Consider the following 21153-nt stretch of genomic DNA (forward strand, 5'->3'; position numbering starts at 1 on the left):
TAAAATCACCAGTGTGGTCTCTAACACCCTTTCTCACCGCACCCCCCCTTTAAAATGATGATTAATTCAGTGACATTGATGTTAACATTTTATAACATTCATAAAGTTATGAGAATAGGCCCTGATTTAACTATTAAAGGGTCAGTGTTATGTGAAAGCTAGTAATTGACAGAAAGTCAAGGGTCTTTGTGAAGGATGGAGCTGGTACTTACAGAAGGAGAAAGGGAAGTGTGGACTATTTATTATCTTATTTTGTCACTGTCGTTGGGATTGTGGCAGTCTTCTCTAGATAGACCAAATGGGGATATATCAAATACAGATACAAGCTAAAGACTTATAGGGGAATTTGCAAGTCTCTGGACTCTTGAGGCCCTATGTTCCTCTGATGCAGTCAAGAGTCAACGAACTTTTTTTTTGGTGGGGCAGTGAAGGTTAAGTGACTTGCCCAGGGTCACACAGCTAGTAAGTGTCAAGTGTCTGAGACTGGATTTGAACTCAGGTCCTCCTGAATCCAGGACTGGTACTTTATCCACTGCACCACCTAGCTTCTCCCCAAAGAACATTTGTTAAGCACTTGCTATTTGCCTGGCACTGCTCTAAGTACTGGGGATACAAGTAGGCAAAAAGAAAGATGGTTCCTGCCCTCTGGCACTTTATAGTTTAATGGAGGAAGTAACACAAGTAACCTGAAAAGGTAGTGGAGGGAAGAGAAAAGAGAATGGTGAAGGCTGAGAAATCCCACAGTGGTCTAGTCAGGGGGGAATGAGATCTCTTCTGAGCCCCTCCTCAAAAGGAGGTTTTGGAATTCATGGCTGTGCCCTCTGATCCTAGTGGCACAGTGTAGTGATGAGGTATGAACACCCAAGGATGAGCAGGAGCTTGTATCTTCCGTAGGATTTGTGTACTTTACCAAATTGAACATCAGCAAAGAGTGTTACTGATATCTTTTTGTTTTGTTTTGTTTTTCGGGGCAGGGAGGGTTAAGTGACTTGCCCAGGGTCACACAGCTAGTAGAAGAGTGTTATTAATAATAACAGTACTGTGGTATAATTTCATCAGTTTTACCATGACTCTCAAAGAAGTCAAGGGAACAGAGTATAACTCTGAGTTGAATACCATTGGTATTTCTTCATATCTAGCTGAACTGGAGAGTTGGCTTCCATGGAATCACTAACTTTTAGAATCTGGAGGGGGACCGTGTATTACCTAGCTCTGTGCCCTCCCTTAGTCCCTGGCCTTTTTTTTTTTTTTAGTGAGGCAATTGGGGTTAAGTGACTTGCCCAGGGTCACACAGCTAGTAAGTGTTAAGTGTCTGAGGCCAGATTTGAACTCAGGTCCTCCTGACTCCAGGGCTGGTGCTCTATCAACCTAGGTGCCCCTAGTCCCTGGCCTTTTTCACAGATAAGGAAGGTGGAGACCTAGAGAAATGGAATGATTTATCTTAGCTCCACAGTTAATGGCAGAACTGCTACTAGAATCTGGGTGTCCTGACCTCGGGGCATTGTTTTGATTATGCCATGCTGATGGGGGGGGGGCGGACAAAAGAGATGTTGAGCTAGATAAGGTGAGGTTCCTTCCAGCTATATTAACAAGTGGAGGACACAGTATGACCAAGAGAGTGGAAAACCACTTAACCAAACCTTAACTCAGTTCACTGTGAAACAATGATTTCACTAATCTACATTGAATATCCCCACAAGGGAAACATTCAGCCTTCAGATAATATTTGAGTATTCTTCATACTGAACATTGTGTATTAGGATGGCCCTGCTATGACAGGCATAAAAAAGGGGAAAACCTAATCTTACCATTTTACACACCAATTCCATTGCTAGGACTTTAACCTGAACATATCAGGAAAAGGGGGAGGGTGCCTAGCTGAACAGAATATTCCTAGTTGCTTTATTTGTAATTGGTGACATTGGAATATTATGTTGCTGTAAATAAAATGGTAAATATGAATAATACTGGGAAATATACAAAGACCTTTATGAAGTAATGAAAATGGAGATCAGTAGAACCTGAAGTATATACAAAAAGCTAAATATGCAGGAATTTCAAAGTGACTCAGCACTTTTTGTTTGGTTCTTTGTTAAAATATAGGCACAGAATAGTAAGGATTTATGTGTGATTTTATCCTTTATTTGTTTGATCTGTTTTTGCTGGTTATTAAATTTTACCTTTTAAAAAATTTTTGGAAATAGGGAAATTAGACATCTTCTAGCTCTACTCTTTCGTTTTATAGATGAGGAAAGCAAGGCCCAACAAGACACATTTACAGTCATGAGATGGATGCAGAGTAAGTTAGAAAGTAACTAGGAAAATTATTTCATTCAGTTGTTTTTGATTCCTTGTGATCCAATTTTGAGTTTTCTTGGAAAAGATACTGGAGTGGTTTACACCATTTCCTTCTCCAGATCATTTTACAGATGAGGAAATTGAGACAAAGAGGGTTAAATGACTTGCCCAGGTTCATACACATAGTAAGTTAGTCTGAGGCCAGATTTGAGCTCACTCATCTTTTGAGTCTTACTGACTCCTGGCAAAGCACTCTGTCCACTACCACCACCTAGCTGCCCTTGGAAAATGATATGCCTTGGAAGTTATGTTCAGTTCAGGGGAAAAAAATCATCATTTCCTGTGTGCTAGAGATCTAGGTTCTAATTCCTGTTCTCCTTACTAACTGTGCCTTTGGGCAAGTGTTTCCCCGGCCCCTGTCAGGATCAGATACAAAGTCCTTTGTTTGGCATTTAAAGTTTCTTCTTTACTGTGTCCTTCACACCTTTCCAGTCCTCCCCCCCCCAGCAATCCCTTAAGGGTGTCTTTATACTGACCTTCTCCCAGTCCTCCCCACTCCCATGAGAAAGAAAATACTCCTTCATATCCCTACTTCTCAGTTTCCTTGGCTCCCTTCAAGATCCAGCTCATAGCCAACCTTTTGCAGGAAGTCCTCCCCATTCCTCTCCAGCTCCTAGTCCCCTCTCTTCTGACATCAGCTTCCATATACTCTTTCTTTTCTTTTTTCTTTTCTTTTCTTTTTTTTGCGGGGCAATGAGGGTTAAGTGACTTGCCCAGGGTCACACAGTAAGTGTCAAGTGTCTGAAGCCGGATTTGAACTCGGTCCTCCTGAACCCAGGGTTGGTGCTTTATCCACTGTGCCACCTACCTGCCCCTTCATCTGTTCTCTATATATCTTTCACGTACGTATTTATTGACTTGCTGCCCTCCTTATTAGTGTATAGGATCCTGGAAGGCCAGGACTGTTTTTTGTCTTTCTCTGTTACCCTAACATCTGGAAATACAAGTAAAAAGGAAGATACTTTCTCCCCTCAAGGAATCTGCAGGGGCTAGATTAGGACAAAAGTAACCCAACTGAAGGGGAGCAGTGGAGCTGCCTGGAGGGGAATTCCAAATGGAGGGTCTGGGAGAAGCCTTCCAATCAGAGAGACTGCTGAGGAGGAGGTCCCAAGAATGGACCATAATTCAGTACTTAAAGGATCCATGGCAATGGCTGTTTCAATGATGCCTATCTCAACAATTTAGTAAATTATTTCTTATGTTGCTGTATTTAAAAGCAATTCATTACCTGGTGGGCAACTCTCCTGTGATGAGGCTTGAGGAATTGTGGATATAAAGTGTTGGATTTGGAGTTGGGAAGATCTGGGTTCAGATTCACCCTCTTGATATTAACTATCCGTGTGTGACCGTGAACAAGACACCAAACCTCGCTTTTCCTCAGCTATCAAAAAGGGGACAGTATTTAGCTGTAGTACCTAGCTCACAGACTTGTGTGGCTCAAATCAAATAAAAGGGCATGTAAAGCCAGTCCCTATCATTGGTCCTCTGTGACAGAGGACCTTGACAGTGTGGGTAGGATCTACTAAAGTTTGAGGCCAGATAAGTATATTTGACCTCTAGTGTTCTGTGTCCTGAAATATTGGTTTAATAGAAGCATAATAACATACAGGAGATTTCCTGAGACTTAGGCTTTGAGAACCCAGGGTCTTCTCCATGTGGTGATAAGCTATTGAATGGATGAAGGCTTTGATAGTAGAGATTAAATATGGGCAAAAATGATGCCATGTCAGGCAGGTGATAAAGTGGAGGAGAGGTCATATTGAAGGAAGTTTGAGGTGAAGTAGCCAGTTTGACTTTGGCCAGCCATGGTTAAAAGAAGAGAAGAGGAGAGGAGAGAAGTCTACAGTTAGAAGCCTAATATCCCCAGGAGGATATTTCAGTTCTCACTTGACTGTATTTTTAAATGCCCCAGATCTTTTAAAGAAATTTGACTTTATTTTAAAAGTACATTATTGGGGGCAGCTAGGTGGCGCAGTGGATAGAGCACTGGCCCTGGAGTCAGGAGTACCTGAGTTCAAATCCGGCCTCAGACATTTGACACTTACTAGCTGTGTGACCCTGGGCAAGTCACTTAACCCCAATTGCCTCACCAAAAAAAAAGTACATTATTAGTTTAGGGCCTTAGAATGTGATTTAGGTGGTGTGGTGGATACAGTGCTGTACCTTGGTCAAGAACACCTTTAGTACAACAAAACCAGTCTCAGATACTTCCTAGCTAAGTGACCTTGGGCAAGTCTCTTGATCTCCATCTGCTTCAGTTTCCTCATCTATAAAAGATCCCTCCAAGGGTTGTTCTGAGGCTCAAATGAGATAATATTTGGAAAGGGTTTTGAAACCCTTAAAGGACTATATAACTGCTAGCTATTAACTGTTATTTATTAAATGACTTTTAATTGGATTGATTATACTCTTCTATTCAATATTAATTATACTCTATAATCTTACCGCATTATTATCTTCATGGTTCCCCCCTCCCCCTCCCAGGTCAAACTGTCTCACTCCGGTTGGTTTAAATAAGGGAGGCATGTTTTTTCTTTCTTTTAACCCTAGAAATATATTGACCCCTGGAATTCTGCATACTGAAATGTTGGCTTAATTTATCATAATATTAAAGTAGGTTTCCTGAAAGCTTTGAAAAAAATTCCTTTAAAAATTCAACCTATAAAGAAGACCTAAATAGAAGTGTCTGGAGATATGAAGTTACCTGTTAGTTTGAGAACAGAGGGAAAAAAATATGAAAAGGCTACAGTGTTTTTTCCCCCAAACCTGCGTTAGATTTATAATTGATGACACATTCCTGAAAACCTTTAGGGAAATGGTTGAGGTGACCTAAATATGAACTAACAGAAATACTGTAACTGAAATATCTTTTATTTCACATATGTTTTTACTAGATTAAACAGTGATATCTTGCCAAATGATGCCATTATTTAAAAGAGAATTTGAATAACTCTTAGCATGGTGCCTGGCATATAGTAGGTTTGTATTGCAAGTATATGTTGTAAACATGGACCTGATTTGTGATCTCATAGAGTACTCCCAGTGAAGAAACCACCTCTCCCACTGCTCTGCTACTTTATAGTCTGAGAAAGTTGCCTGTAAATAAATGTAGGAATGGCAATATGCGGGTTACTTTGTTTCTTAATAAATGTAGTTTGGTAATAGCTCCCCCAGATAACTGAAGCTTTTTGCACCAGGTTTTTTTGGGGGGCATGTATGTTGTGGGTTGGATTAATGGGAGAGGGAGGCAGAAATTTGTGCCTTAGATTATATGGGTTTAGGAAACTTGGAGAGCGGAGCCTTCTGCTCATCCAGATTGGCAACTCATGTTTGTAACTTAGAGTCTTCAGAATTTACTTTAAGAGAAGATAATTGATTTTGCCCTTGGTCATACATTTAGTGTGTATCAGAGGAAGGATTTGAACTCAAGTCTTATTGATCCCAGGGCCAGCACTGTATTAGCTAGGTCATGCTGCCTTGCCATTATGTTTAACCTCCTCTTCTGGAAAAAAAAAAAAAACAAAAGCAAAAATTTCTAAAATGAATTATATATACTTCAGTAAAGTATACTGAACCTACTTTAATTTGTTCATCATGATTAAAATCATCCTTTTGAATACCAGTGACTGGGTGTTGAGATACAGAGAAGCCCTTAGATATTATAGAAGTGGGCAACTAGAGAGCTCTTTCCCATAACTCTAAAGGACTCCAAACTTGTATGTGTTTTGAGTTTTGTTTACTTTTTAAAATTCCTTCCCACAGTAACCCTTCTTGTTTCTAATTTGGCATGCCCTGGGAAAAGAGATCATTAAACGTTATAAAATTGCCTAAAATAATATGAGAGGGGGCAGCTAGGTGGCGCAGTGGATAAAGCACCAGCCCTGGATTCAGGAGGACCTGAGTTCAAATTCAGCCCTCAGATACTTGACACTTACTACCTGTGTGACCCTGGGCAAGTCACTTAACCCTCATTGCCCCCCCCCAACAAATAAAATAAAATAACATGAGAAAATAGGCATTTGGGGGTGTCTCCCTTTGAATAAAGTGAGAACTTTAGTGAATAGCCTTTGTGACATTGATTTTGACTGCTCAGAAGCTCTTACCACAGTGGATAGAATGTTAGGCCTGGAGTCAGGAAGACCTGAGTTCAAATATGGCTTGAGAAAGTAACCTGGACAAATCGCTTAATTGCTGTTTGCCTGTTTCCTCAACTATAAAATGGGAATAATAATAGTACCTACCTTGCAGGGTTGTTATGAAGATCAAATGAGATATTTGTAAAAAGCACTGAGCACAGTGCTTGGTCCATAGTAAGTGCTATATAAATGTTTATTTCCTTCTCCTTCCCCCCCCCCTTTTTTTAAAAATAGGATTGGTTCTTGACTCTTTAAGATTCTTGAGGTGGCTAGACAAAGTGATCTTCATGAATAAGCTACTAACCTATAATCGAAATTGCTTTGGAAAATATGTATTTTTAAACTTTACATTAGACATTGTTTAGCAGAAAAATGATATTGTTACTATTGAGGCAGCTTAGCTTCATACATAACTAAAAATTGCTATATCAGAGGCATGGAAAATCCAGTCAAAATATAGTTGATTAAATATTTTGGTCATTTTACTTCAAAGGTGAGATGGATGGATGTTTTTTATAGTCATTGCTCCGGACCATTAAGATGGCTCAGATCTGACAATGTCTGGTAACCACAGCCTCCTGCCTTCCTAACTGACTGAGCCATTCCATAAAAGTTAAATGGTCCTAAAATGGTATTATTTTTGTACTTCCTAAGCAAAATAGATGTGATCAAGTTTTAATTAAGTAAATCCTTATGATTCTAGAGAAGCCTTATGTTTTCCCCTAGGTGCGGGAATTCTTTTTTGGACACAACTAATTCTTTTTTATATACCTCTTTTTATCCCTCATTTACATTTTTCTCCTTTGCTCCTGTATTCTCCTGCCTTGTATCTGCCATTAATTGTATAACTGTCATCACCCCTTCCTCACCCTAGTTCCCATTAGACGCTGAAAGTCCTTGGGGACACAATGACAATGTCATTTATGTCTTCATTATCTCTATCACCTAGCATGGTGCCAGGCACATAGTAGGTGTTTAATGAATGCTTATTGGTTGAATGAGTACAGATTCTTCATTTTATAATCCCAGGTTCTCCATAACCTCACCCACCCCTAGCTCTCAAAGGTTTCTGCCTGCTTGCCTTTGGTCATAATCTTCCTCCCTCCCTTCTTAGCCTTCTTTGTGTGTGCTCCAAGTACCTGATTCCTACCTACCTTTCAAAGCCCAGCTGAAATGGATACCTCCTGCTTATGAACTCCTGTCATTCTTATATTTAGTATTAAAAGATCTTGTCTTTTTATACTAGGTTATATTCAATGATTTTATGTATGTAACTGTTGGCTTCCTAACCTAATTGTGAGTACCTCCCAGGAAAGTTTGCTCTGATTTTCTCATCTGTCTGTCTCGCCTCAAATGCTTATTACTAAGCTATGTGAGGCTGGGCAATCACTTAAGTACTCTTAGCCTCAGGATCCTCATCAGTAAAATGGAGATTGTACAAGCATCTACTTCACAGGATTATTTTAAGAGATGAAATGCTATGTCAAGTGTTTGGCAAACATTAAAGCGCTATGTAAACGTTAGCTGTTAATGATTGTTGTTATACTCTGGTCTTCATTACCTCATCAGCTTATACTGGTTTAACTATTATGTCCATATAGATGACTCACAAGGTCTCTTGAATTCTACTTCCATATCGCCAACTGTCCTATTGGATCTAGATACCCTCTAGACTAGCTGTCTCAAACTGAATGTGTCTAGGACAGAACTGGATTATCCCCCTCCAGATCTATCCCTTTCCCCAACTTTCTTGTCTTTTTCAAGAGCACCACTATCTTTTTAGTCACCTAGATTCACAAACTCGGTAAACATCAGCTCCTCACCCCATAACCAGTTAACTTGTTTCAATTTTGACAACATGTCTTGCATTTACACCTCCTTCTCTCTCTGATCACACTACCACCACTCTAGCTGTTACAAGAAAGAGCCTCCTATCTGGTCTCTCTGCCTCTGTTCTCTCCCCACTTCAATCCATACTGATTTTCCTAAAACTCAGATCTGACCACATCATTCCCCTATTCCATGTACTCCAGTGGTTCCCTGTTACCTTCTCTAGGACCAAATAGAAACTCCTGTCTTTGGCATTTAAATAGCCCTACACAATTATAATACATTCTCCTTCCCACTCTCTGTAGTCTAGTCAGACTGGCTTCCTTTACTGTTCCTCATTGCATAGTATTCCACCTCCCTCTTGTGTCTTTTGGTACTGGCTGGCTTCCATGCCCTGGCATGCAGTCTGTCCTCACTTGAATTTCTCAGAATCCCTAATGCCTTCAACATTTAGCTCAAGATCCACCTTCTCCATGAAGCCTTTCCTCATCTCCCCAATCTCTAGGGCCTTCCCCACCCCAAACTACCTCATCAATTTTATGTATCCCTATATTTGCACATGTCTTCTACCTCAGCTAAACTGTCAGCTCTTTGAGTTTGGCACTTGTTTTTGTAGTCCTCCTTCCCCCAGCACTGAGTGCAGTGCCTGGCAATTAAGTACTTAATGAATGTTTGCTTTTTGATTGACTGATGAAATGTGAGATGCTATAATTTGGGAGAGATCAAGAGTACCAAAAGTGCAGTTGGGAGGGAGATCTGAGGTGTCATCTCATACACCCCATTTCTAAATCATGATACCGGGTTACTAACTTGCTTAATGAAATGTAATTGCACAATTGCACCATTCATGATGACTGGCTTACATGAATCTTCATAAGCGCACTGGGGGAGTTAATTCTCATAATATTGTTGAGCTGAGAAGAGTGAGATGATTCTCTTGCTTTGATATGGAGAGAGTAATTTTATTTTCTTCTTTTCTCCTTTTGTTGTACCTTTTTTCTTCCTGATTTTCCCCTTGTGTCTTTGTCTTGTTGCTTCAGCCTCTAGAGACAAATACAAGTACATGATGAAAACCAACTTAATGTTTTTAGGATGGGGGTGGGTGGGATAGTACACAATTAATTCTAGACAAGTAAGTTTAAAATGTCTTTGACACACTCTTGGTGGATCCTGTTCTTTTTATCGCCCTTATATAAGTTAACAAAAAAGAAAATCTGTGTTTCTGGTGCAAAAGATAAGCTACCTGTAATGCATTGTCAGATAAACTTGTTAATTTTCAGTTCAGTTTTGGCTCCTTAAATGTATTTTTATTTGGGGCAGTGAGGTGGTGCGGTGGATAGAGCACTGACCCTGAAATTGGGAGGATCTGAGTTCATATGTGACTTCAGACACTTACTAGTTGTATTGACCCCAGGCAGGTCGCTTAACTCCAGTTGCCTTAAACATTAAACATCTGGGGCCATCCCCAGTCATCCTGATGTATATCTTGCCACTGGACCCTGATTGCTCTGGAGGAGTGAGGTTGGTGACCTTGCACAGCACTCCCTCACTTCAAGTCATGACATCACCCCAATGTCATGGCCTTCTTTGAGAACGAGGGACAAGGGGACAGCTAGGTGGCACAGTGGATAAAGCACAGGCCCTGGATTCAGGAGGACCTGAGTTCAAATGCAGTATCAGACACTTGACACTTACTAGCTGTGTGACCCTGGGCAAGTCACTTAACCCTCATTGCCCCACCCCACCCCCCCAAAAAAGAGAGAATGAGGGACAAACAACAACAATATTTTGATTTCGTTTGTTAACCATTTCCCAATTATATGTAAGAAAATTTAACATTTAAAAACCTTTTGAGTTCCAAATTCTCTTTCCCTTACCCATCAAGAAGACAAGCAATATGCGTTTACCCTTAATATCAACAACTGGTAACAGAACTATCACAGCTTTCCCTTATTCACCTTTCTTAGCTTTTTTGACCTTTTAAATGTTAAAAGACAGTGTATTTATTATGGAAAGTTATCCAAGGAAAATGGGGACCACACAATATATTGCTCCTGCAGATCAGTTGCAATAAACCAGGGACTAGAAACAAGGGACAGGTGCTATTATCCTTCCAAAAAATACATGTCTTATGAAGGAGGCGACGTTATAAAATTGAAAGAACACAGGTTAGGAAGGGTCAGGAGACTCAGTCCTGGGGCCAGCCAACCCAGCCACTGTCTGAGATGTGTGGTTCTCAGGCAATAATGATAGTAGCTTCCAGTGCATAACTCGTTATAGTTACAGCGGGTCCTCTTGTGCATCATGTTATTTGGTGCTCAGGTTCACATCTCATTAAAATGGGAGGTTGTACTACATTTCTTAAGGGATCTTCCTTCCAGTACTAAGATTGTATTTCTAAGTAGAGATGTAACAATGCCCCTTTGCCCTTGTTTCATGATTAGGATCCAGATGAAGTGGTACCAGTTGGCCAGAGAAGAGCCTGGTGTTGGTGCATGTGTTTTGGACTTGCATTTATGCTTGCAGGAGTAATCCTTGGAGGGGCATACCTGTATAAATATTTTGCATTTCAGGTAAGTAACGGTGGAATCCACAGGGTTCTCTCCTGCCTGTTTTTTTTTTTTAAAGTTACAGCTGACTCCCTGTACTGTTGTTCTTCTCTGTGGCCTTTAGCCATGTTCCTAGTGGCTATTTTAAGGCTCTTTAAATCTCCCAATGACATTTTGGTTAAACTCTTATACAGCAGACCCTGAAAACAAAACCATATTGTGTATTCTTGAAATGCACTGACTGAAGAGCAGAAATTCTTGGAACATTTTTCAATTAGAATATTCTTCCTATTTCTACAATATTTAGTAATTAATGGAGAATGGGACAGCTTTTCTTGAACATATTAGCTTGTAGCATAGACAGCCTACAGCTTGGGAGATGTTGGGTTAGATCCCAGTTCAGGCTCCCTCACAGCAGTCTTATTCTCTTAGGTTCATAGTATCTTGGCATCCATACTTTTTTCTCCCCATGATTGGTTTATTCTTTCTCTAAAGTATTTAACTGTGCCAGCAGTGTTACTGGAATAAAGTCATTTTTAAAAGTTTCTTGTAAACTAGACTTTTCAGCAGTAATGACAATAATTTAAGATCAGGATTATAATAATTTCTATAATTTGCATTTATTTTATTGACAGCAATTCTGTATAACAGGGTCTTTCTGTCTCTTTCTTAAGGAATTTTTGAGGGGAAAAAAGACTTGTAAATTTTGAGTAAGGGTAGAACTCAAGTGAGTTAACATTTGTAAATTCAGAGACATGCTTTTTTTGGTTACAATGGAAATGAACATTAACTTCTTTTTTTTTTTTCGGTGAGGCAATTGGGATTAAGTGACTTGCCCAGGGTCACACAGCTAGTAAGTGTTAAGTGCTGAGGCCAGATTTGAACCCAGGTCCTCCTGACTCCAGGGCTGGTGCTCTATCCACTGTGCCACCTAGCTGCCCCGAACATTAACTTTTTATCAGAGGAGTTGGTTTCAATTCCTGGTTCTGACACTTATGGTCAAGGTCAATCACTTAACCTGGCTAAAACTTCAGTTTTCCCCTTTATGAAATAAGAGAGTTGGACTAGACTGGCCTCTGAGATTCCTTCTGGCTCTAAAGCTATATTCCTATGACCACAGTGGATCTGCTTTGAACAGAGAGATTTGTGCCATTTAAAAAGAGGGTGAGAGTCTATATGGAATTCAGCTACTGGATAAGTACAGGTTAACTGCAGTGCATTCTCTTGGTCTGCAAGGGTATTTGAATGAAAGAACTGAAGCCTCCTTTACTGATCCAGTGGAAAACAGGCGTGTTGGATTTGAAGTCAGAGGACCTATATATCTTGGGGGGAATCACAACCTCTGGATCCCAGAGATTTCCTCAGCTGTGAAACAAAGGGCTCAGACTAGATGTTCTCTGGGATCCCCTCCAGTTCTAAGTCTGTGATCCTGTCGATAATTATACCTATTTTCAGCTCAATAGTTTAGGAACTCAGTAGTTTCTGTCTTAAGTGAGTGCTGTTACCATATCAATATGAAACACAGTGATGTTGGTCCCTGCAAAGTGGTAAATTTTATTCTTATGTTTACCCTATTATTCCCTAGGCCAGAGGTTCTTAAATTTTTTTGGATGCCTTTGGTGGTCTAACAAATTACAGACCCTTTCTCAGAATGTCTTTAAAGACATTTTTAAAAATGTATAGGATTACAAAGGAAACCAATTATTTATAACACCTAGTACTTTTTTTTTCCCCAGGGCAATGAAGGTTAAGTGACTTGCCCAGGGTCACATAGCTAGTAAGTGTCAAGTGTCTGAGGTTGGATCTGAACTCAGGTCCTCCTGAATCCAGGGCTGGTGCTTTATGCACTGCGCTACCTAGCTGCCCTGGAAACCAATTATTTATAAAAACTATCAAAATACTTTATTGTTTTCAAATTATCAAAGTATTTTGAAGAACAAGTTCACAGATCTCAGGTTAAGAACCCTTGCCCTGGGGGCAGCTAGGTGCTGCAATGGATAAATCACCGGCCTTGGATTCAGGAGGACCTGAGTTCAAATCTGGCCTCAGACACTTGACACTTACTAGCTATGTGACCCTGGGCAAGTCATTTAACCCTCATTGCCCTGCAAAAAGAAAAAAAAGAACCCTTGCTCTAGGCTAACTGTTATGGTTTTCAGACTCTTGTCATCTTCATAATAACTTTTATAATAAGAGTTTGTTTTAAAAAACATCATTCATCAATAACCAACCTGTCCATTCAGGCATATCTTAAATTCCCTGAACCTTAATGTACTTTTGCTCTGAAACCTTGGTGGTTCTGCAGAGAACTCTGCTTTCCCAGTTTCAGGAAATTCCTGCTGCTGTTGCCTGGATTCTGATACTTTAATAGTGGCTCTATGTATAAAATATCCTTGAATGAAGAAGTGCTATAAGGTGACAGACATGGTCTCAGAGCACCAGTAACTATGGAGATATAGCTCAGTGAAATACAAAAGCCAGTGGTCAGGAGACCTGTATTCTGTCCCCATTTCTGCTATAAAGTAACAGTTCACTTCATCAAGTCAGAACCTCTCTGGCCTTACTTTCCTCATCATAAAATGAAGGTTTGGTATTCGATGATCTCTCTGGGATTCTCCAGGCTTCACCTAGGAGAACTCAAGAATTTGCCTCAAACAGTTGGGTAAATGGTAAGCTGCACAACTTTATTAACTAAAGTTAAGCAAAGCAGATTAGTTTTAGAAACCTTTAGTAGAATATCCTTTTATTTCTAGGAAAAATTAGCATTGCTTCCTAACTTTAATTCCTTTGAAATAGGATTTGAAGGGTTTTTAAAAAACATAATAGCTAATATTTACATAGTACTTTCCAATTATTACCTCATTTGATCTTCACAGCAACCCTGGGAGGTAGGTACCATTATTATCCGCAGTTTACAGATAAGGAAGCCAGTACAAACAATGACTTACTTAGGATCACATATCTGAAGAGAGTGAGGCAGGATTTGAACACAGGTCTTCCCCACTCCAGGCCCAGCACTCTAATTAGCCACTTTTCTGAAGTTTCTTAATGTAATAAATTGTGAGTTTCTCAAGGGCCTGGACTCTGTTCTCTTTCTTTTGTCTTGTCTTTTTTGTCCCTCTTCTTTCCTCCCTCCCCAATTAGAGTATACTGTATACAGAAGAGCTTAGTAGCTCGTTCAGTATTCTCTTGGTTTCCAAACAGTCACAGCATATGACATTTGTGTGACACATTTTTACTTGGTGGAGAACCTTCTCTGTTCTTCCATTTTAGACTCAAGTCTGTAAGAATAAATCTTATAAAAGGTACTCCAGACATATGCATCAGTTCACAGACAGATTTTAGAAAAATATCTTTTGGTTGTACGCCAAGAGGAGGAACAGCAGGCTTGAGCTTGTACAAATGCTGAAACTTGAAAACTTTGGAAAGCCTTTTCTTCCCCCAGAAAATATCCTTCGTTTTGGAACACATCTTTACAAAAATGTATTATGGATTATTCGGGCAGGGGCGGGCTTGTATGTGTGTTCTCTTTAAATTTACCTGTCACCAAATGAATAATTGCTTTTATATTCTCTTCCTTGTCAAGTTTAAGGAAGAAAAAAAGAACCCAGAACCCAAACCCTGCTAGTAGTCCTTTTCCTCTTTCTCAGAAACAATTTTAAACTGGATCTCTACTTTAAAATCTGATTTTTAAGAAAGTGTGCTGGAGATCTGTAATTAACCTGTCCTATTTGACATCTTAAAATAAGAATTTGCAAGCAAAATACTTCGGAGTTAGCAGTGGTAGCTTAAGTAATGTTTAGCTTTCAAAGCTTAGGCAACTGGTAGTGAATCATGGAGGTAACTCTAAATTCCTTGCAGCAGGACGATGTCTACTACTGTGGAATAAGATACATCAAAGATGACTTGATCCTCAGTGAGCCCTCTGCAAATGCTCCAGCTGCTCGCTACCAGACAATTGAGGAAAATATTAAGATCCTTGAGGAGGATAATGTCGAATTCATCAGCGTGCCAGTCCCAAAGTTTGCTGATAGCGATCCTGCCAACATTGTTCATGACTTTCACAAGGTGAGCTACCCTTGCTGAGTTGTAAAAGGCCTATCATTTATTGCATTAACTTGCACCTCTATGGTTTCTAATTAAAGTGGTTCACTCATTTAAAATATAGGGCCATGTTACTTAGAAGCCTCGGTTTTTTTTTTTTAGTGAACTACATTTATTCTGTCCCCAAAAGATATAGAGGCAGGTTTTGATTAATTATGGAAGAATTAATTAACCTTGTAACCTGAGGTCATTTGCACCTTTTTAGTTGGGGCCTGGATTTCATTTTAAATTCCAGCCAGAAGACTACCTTCCTTATTGTCCACCATGTTTCTACTTCTTAGCTATGTTCCCCATGCCAGTGTATTATTTGCTATTTTTAAAATTATTTTTATAAATGTTCTCCATCAGCATACAGAAAAATCTAGAGTTGGCTGTGTCACTCACCTTCATCTAGCTTTTTTTTTTTTTTTTTTTTTTTTGGTGAGGCAATTGGGGTTAAGTGACTTGCCCAGGGTCACACAGCTAGTAAGTGTTAAATGTCTGAGGCTGGATTTGAACTCAGGTACTCCTGAATCCAGGGCCAGTGCTTTATCCACTGCACCATCTAGCTGCCCCTCATCTAGCATTTTGAAAAATCATCGAGGTGCCTTATTGTTAGCTATTATAGAATGAAACCCCAACTAGCCTTTAGTGGATGAATGAAGGTACAGTGTTGGCTACTGCTACATAAAAGTCATTTTTGTTCTTTTCTCCCTATCCCACCAAATTCTAAATTCATTTAAGCAGAGTGATTTATTATAAGAGTGAGAACCTCTTTTACATTTTCTAAAGTCAGCTCAGTGTAAAATATTAAAATGTAGTTTCTGCTAATCCTATAAATATTCAAATAATGTGACTAAAATACTTCTTTTTTCCCCTTCAGAAACTTACCGCTTATCTCGACCTTAACTTGGATAAATGCTATGTGATTCCTCTGAATACTTCCATTGTAATGCCTCCCAAAAACTTATTGGAGTTGCTCATCAACATCAAGGTAAAGAAAATAATTTTTTAAAAAATTACTTATTTGTTATTTTCCAGTTATATGTAAAGATATTTTTTTGAGTTCCAGATTTTTCTCCCCCCCTACCCCCTCCTGAGGACAGCAAGCAATTTGATATAGGTTATACATTATAGTCATGTTAAACATATTTCCGCATCAGTCATGTTATATTGTAAGAGAAGAATCAGAACAAAAGGAAAAAAAAAAACACAAGAAAGACTAAGAATAACAAAAAAGTAACAACAAAAGTGAAAATAGTATGCTTCAGTCTGCATTCAGACTCCATAGTTCCTCTCTGAATGTGGAGAGCATTTTCCACCATAAGTGTTTTGGCATTGGATCAATGCATTGCTGAGGAGAGTTAAGTCTATCATAGTTGATCATACTGTGTACAGTTTTCTCTTGGTTCTGCTTATTTCACTCAGCATCAATTCATGTAAGTGGTAAAGAAAATTCTTAATTCTGTCTACTGATATTACCATGGATTTATAGGAGGGAGAGGTAAGAGATTCACTTCTGGAAACCCATCTTTCCACTAAAATAGTTCAGCATTTTCCAAAGGAAATAATGCTTTACCATCTGAGGGCTTATTGCAGTTGCATAATTTTGTGATTTCTGATGTTTATATCTAGAAACAATGTATATAAGACTGGGAATTCTGATTAGTTTTTTTTATTATTTCTACAGAGAGGGTATGGTGATATATTTGTATTTTTTTTAACGTAGGCTGGAACCTATTTGCCTCAGTCCTATCTGATTCATGAGCATATGATCATCACTGACCGCATTGAAAATGTTGATCAGTTGGGTTTATTTATTTATCGTCTGTGCCATGGCAAGGAAACTTACAAATTGCAGCGCAAAGAAACCATTAAAGGTAAATACTTCCTTAATGCCTTACCCTTGAGTAGAACATTTGTATTGAAGGTTAGTGTGCATTTGAATTATATTCAGACTAAAAGCTTAAAGGTTTTTCACTTAGTGGTCTTGCTATAGCTTGAAAGGCCATTTGGTCCAAATCCCTTATTTTACAGATGAGGATGTGTCTGGGCATGTAGGCCCAGAGATATTAGGTGACTTGCCCAAGGTCACAGAGATAAGAATCAAATCCAGGATCTCTTGACTTCTAGGGTCAGTGTGGTTTCCACAGTGTTATGCTACCTCTCTTAAAAACTGGAGCTAAAGGGCAGCTAGGTGGCACAGTGGATAAAGCACTGGCCTTGGATTCAGGAGGACCTGAGTTCAAATGTGACCTCAGACATTTGACACTTACTAGCTATGTGACCCTGGGCAAGTCCCTTAACCCTCATTGCCCTGCAAAAAAGAAAGAAAGAAAGAAAGAAAGGAAAAAAAACCCTGGAGCTAAAAGGGACCTGAAGCCACCTAGTCCAACCCTTTGATTTTACAAATATGTAAACTGTTGTTTACAATATTAGGTGACTTGCCCAAGGTTGCACAGGTATTGTCAGAGATAAGATTTGCATCTGTGCTATGTTGTAGTAAGGGATAGTTTAGGTTATTGTCTTGATCCTCAATTAAACATATATGTGCTCCTTACATCCCAGGTTGATTGTGAAGAAAGGGCCTTGTGAACCTCAAAATTCAGCCACATAAACTGGGGCTGCTAATATTCTGTGGCCTCTTTTTGTATTTTTTTTTATTATTATTATTATTTTTTAGTAAGGCAATTGGGGTTAAGTGACTTGCCCAGGGTCATACAGCTAGTAAGTGTTAAGTGTCTGAGACTGGATTTGAACTCAGCTACTCCTGAATCCAAGGCCGGTGCTCTATCCACTGTGCCACCCAGCTGCCCCCTCTTTTTGTATTCTAAAGCCATTCTTTTCAGGTAGAGACCAGAGGTCCAAAATAGGTAGAAGAGTCTAGTTGGCCATGGTACCTCCTGATGCCTGTTTTTTCTTTACCTCTTATTATTCCATGCTTCACTGAGTTGCCCACTCCAAACTTTAAGAATGCCAGTTTTGGTTGGACTGAATTTTGCAGGTTTTTTGCCATCCATACAGTGCCATACATGAATGGCTTCCCAAGTGAATGCTTAGGCATTTGGAGTGAAGGGTTCTTTGGGTATGGAGCGAGTTTTCCTTCTGAACATTGTCAGTGGGTGCACTGGTATTATCAGTCTGCCAGCAGTCTGTAGTTTTGATAGGGATGAGGAAGAGGCAGGGACCAGGAACATAGCTGTTGAGTCTTTGCTGTCATGTCCTAACAGGGAAGAGAGATACTTTTGTGTACTTGTGAAAATAGACTATACAAACAGGACTTAGCAACTCTTTGTGGGGATATGGATAGGAAAAAAGAACCCCAAATACCATAGTGGTGTGCACACCAAGGTGACCAGAAGGATCAGATGGGGAGCTATTCATATGGGAGTTTTAGTTGAAGCTATTTGAATGAATGAAACCCCACTAGGTAGGAAGTGTGTGGACGGTGTGTGGATGGTGAAAATCATACCCTTGGGGAGCACCAACATTTCAGCCGGGAAGATGGTAAAAGTCATTCTCATTTAGGATATACCTGACAGCGAAAAAGAAATTATTAACTTGAATTACAGAACGTTTCTGTTTTATTGGGGAAAGGGCTTCTGGGTTGGCTGCTTAATGTGTGAGGTTTGCATGTTATTTTTAGCAGATCATTTAGACTAGTAAAGGTAGAAAGTGCAAAAAGGGGAAATATCACTTAGTTTCATGAAGCCTATGTCTCTGACAGAAGATGGTATTCTAAGCACCACCCTCCTCACCACCTTGCTCTAAAATGTGACACTTAGTCACTGACCAAAGGCTAATGGAGAGAGTTACTTTAGGGCAGGGATGTTTTCATTTTAGTCTGTATATATATCCCCATCACTCAGCATGATAATGGCACATAGTAGAGATTAATAAATGCTTATGGAATTAAATATAAACATATATAGTCCAAAAGACTAATCATCTCTCTTACCCACATAGGTATTCAAAAACGTGAAGTTGACAATTGCATCAAGATCCGGCACTTTGAGAACAGTTTTGCCGTGGAGACACGCATTTGTGCATGAACATAAATGAAAAACACAATTCTGGTGAAAAATTTTAATACAGCAGTATAATCCCATCCTTTGTATTTTGTGCAGTGATTCTTTTTAAAACTCTTTTTTTATGTAAGTAGTAAGCAGGGCTGTTGTCTTTTCATCTCATAATACAATTAAAAGCAGTAAATTTGAAGAATCATTCTTTCCTTTTCCCCCTCTAAGTGTGGTTTCTTTTATATTTGACTTAGTAATTGTATAAAGTCATAGATATTAGTACATTTCATGTGACAGGCCTTAAGTATTAAGGAGAATAAAATTTCTTTGAGACATTTGCCAGGATTTTTATGTTTTTACTTTGTTCCTTTGAAGGAAGGGTTATCCTAGGGGACTGGGAAATCTAACTCTGCATACATACAAAGTGAGCTGTAGTAGCCATTTGTCATTGTTACTTACCCTGCTGCCTAGTTTGTTACAGCATTTAAACATGCATTTGAATTTTCCTGCAATTACAATGTGCAGTATTTTCAGTGTCATATTTAACTCTTTAGGTTATGATTTCCAACTTGATGTTTTAATTTACTAAGCACCTGCTGTAACAGTAATTCAGACAATGTAATGGAATTTAAGCAGTAACTTGTGTTACTAATTTGTATATAACCCATGTATGTGCAATGGAAGGAATATAAATCTTACAAAATTGTTTGTCTAAAGGACTTGTGGTTTTTTTCTTCCCCCACACTAAAAATAATTAGGGACATTGGCTCTTTATGACAGAAGCCAGCCATGTAAAGAAATAAACATAGTTTGAAAACCAAATTTGGGCTTTATGATGTACAGTGGATATGACCATAGCAAATACAAGATGTTTCAGTATCTAAAGCAGTTTTTTTCATTGAGTAGTTAGAAAATGACACAGACCTTGACCTTGACCTTAAAAGATGTTCTGAAATGGGAGCTTTGGCATTAACTCTTAATAATTTTGAAAGGAACACTTCTTTGTTTAACTAAAGTACTGTTACTTTATTAAAACACAAAAGGTAGGTCAAAGTAATCCCTGAGAATTACTCCCTCACTGATGGAAGATTTTGAAAGACAGGACCATTATGATTCTTTAATGTATTTTTATGTTCCTTCCCTTCAGGACAAATTTAGAGCCCATCACCTCTTAATGTGCCCATGAGTAACTCCTTTGTAATTCTCCAAGTCTGAAAACGATTGCTTTGGGAAAGTGTTTAGAGGCTCTAAAGGATGATAGAGTCTGTAAATCATAGCTGTAGAATCCCTAGCTTGGAAACCAGATGCAGCCAGAAAGGGTATTTTATCTGACCTCTGACCCTTGCTTGGCTCAGTCTGTGCAATGTAGGATTAGTATCAGGCTGGTTAATCATTCTGGGATTGGGTATTTTTTTTTCAAGGCAGACTACGCTCTCATAAAATGTAGAGCATGCTGTCCCCTTCTTAACCCTTCTGCCCCATTCAATCTTTCTTCTAATTCTGAAATTCTGATTCATGGGCTAGCTCAAAAATAAGCAAATTCCATGCTTCAGAATACAGGGATGTTGTCATGTTAATGGGAGAAAAGAGGATTGTACTATCTACGTTGCTATTTTAACCAGGCAACTGTTTAGTGCTACAGTTTGAGTTTGGCTTCTCTTTAGAACTTCTCTTATTCTACAGAGGTGGGGAAGTCATGCATTCCTAATAGAAGAAACACTATTCTAGTCCAGTGTTCCAGCCAGTAGGTAGAATCCTGTTTACACCACTCTCTTCATACTGCTGCCTGTCCTGATGGTAGGATAACCACCACAATCTTGTAGTCATTTCTCTGAGAAGCAATGAGGTGCAATGAGTATTTGGCCAGACTTGGAGTTAAGAAAACTTGGGCTTAAATTCTGCTTCTGGCACAAACTGACTGTATGACCATGGACAAAAATCACTTAACCACTTATTGTCCTGTAGGAACTTTCTAAGACTGGGTGGTGGAAGAAGTTTCCACACCAGAAATTCTCTACATTGCTTGAAATTGTAGGTCTGGTTCAAAAGAAAACAAGCAAAAAGCCCATGTGCTATAAGACAGGAACCAGCCTGTAATGATAACTCACTCCCACGTTGTTGTTCAGTTGCGTCTGACTCTTTGTGATCCCATTTGGGGTTCTTGGCAAAGATACTACT

The 21153-nt window shown here is 39.2% G+C and overlaps 1 protein-coding gene across 2 annotated transcripts in view; it reads left to right on the forward strand.

Moving 5' to 3' along the window:
* Nucleotides 1-19691, forward strand: part of ITM2B (integral membrane protein 2B) — a 35882-nt gene extending 16191 nt beyond the window's left edge. Inside the window, exons 2-6 of one of the 2 annotated variants that reach the window (XM_043995051.1) lie at nt 10769-10897; nt 14738-14941; nt 15840-15950; nt 16686-16836; nt 18923-19691. In XM_043995051.1, the coding sequence (XP_043850986.1) occupies nt 10769-10897; nt 14738-14941; nt 15840-15950; nt 16686-16836; nt 18923-19008 (681 nt within the window). In that variant the 3' untranslated portion in view covers nt 19009-19691. Of the gene's footprint in view, nt 1-10768; nt 10898-14734; nt 14942-15839; nt 15951-16685; nt 16837-18922 lie in introns of both variants that reach the window. The other variant, XM_043995050.1, reaches the window with a different exon arrangement.
* The last annotated feature ends 1462 nt before the right edge of the window (nt 19692-21153 follow it).

Source organism: Dromiciops gliroides, chromosome 3, assembly GCF_019393635.1.
Source record: "Dromiciops gliroides isolate mDroGli1 chromosome 3, mDroGli1.pri, whole genome shotgun sequence".
Classification (NCBI taxonomy): Eukaryota; Metazoa; Chordata; class Mammalia; order Microbiotheria; family Microbiotheriidae; genus Dromiciops; species Dromiciops gliroides.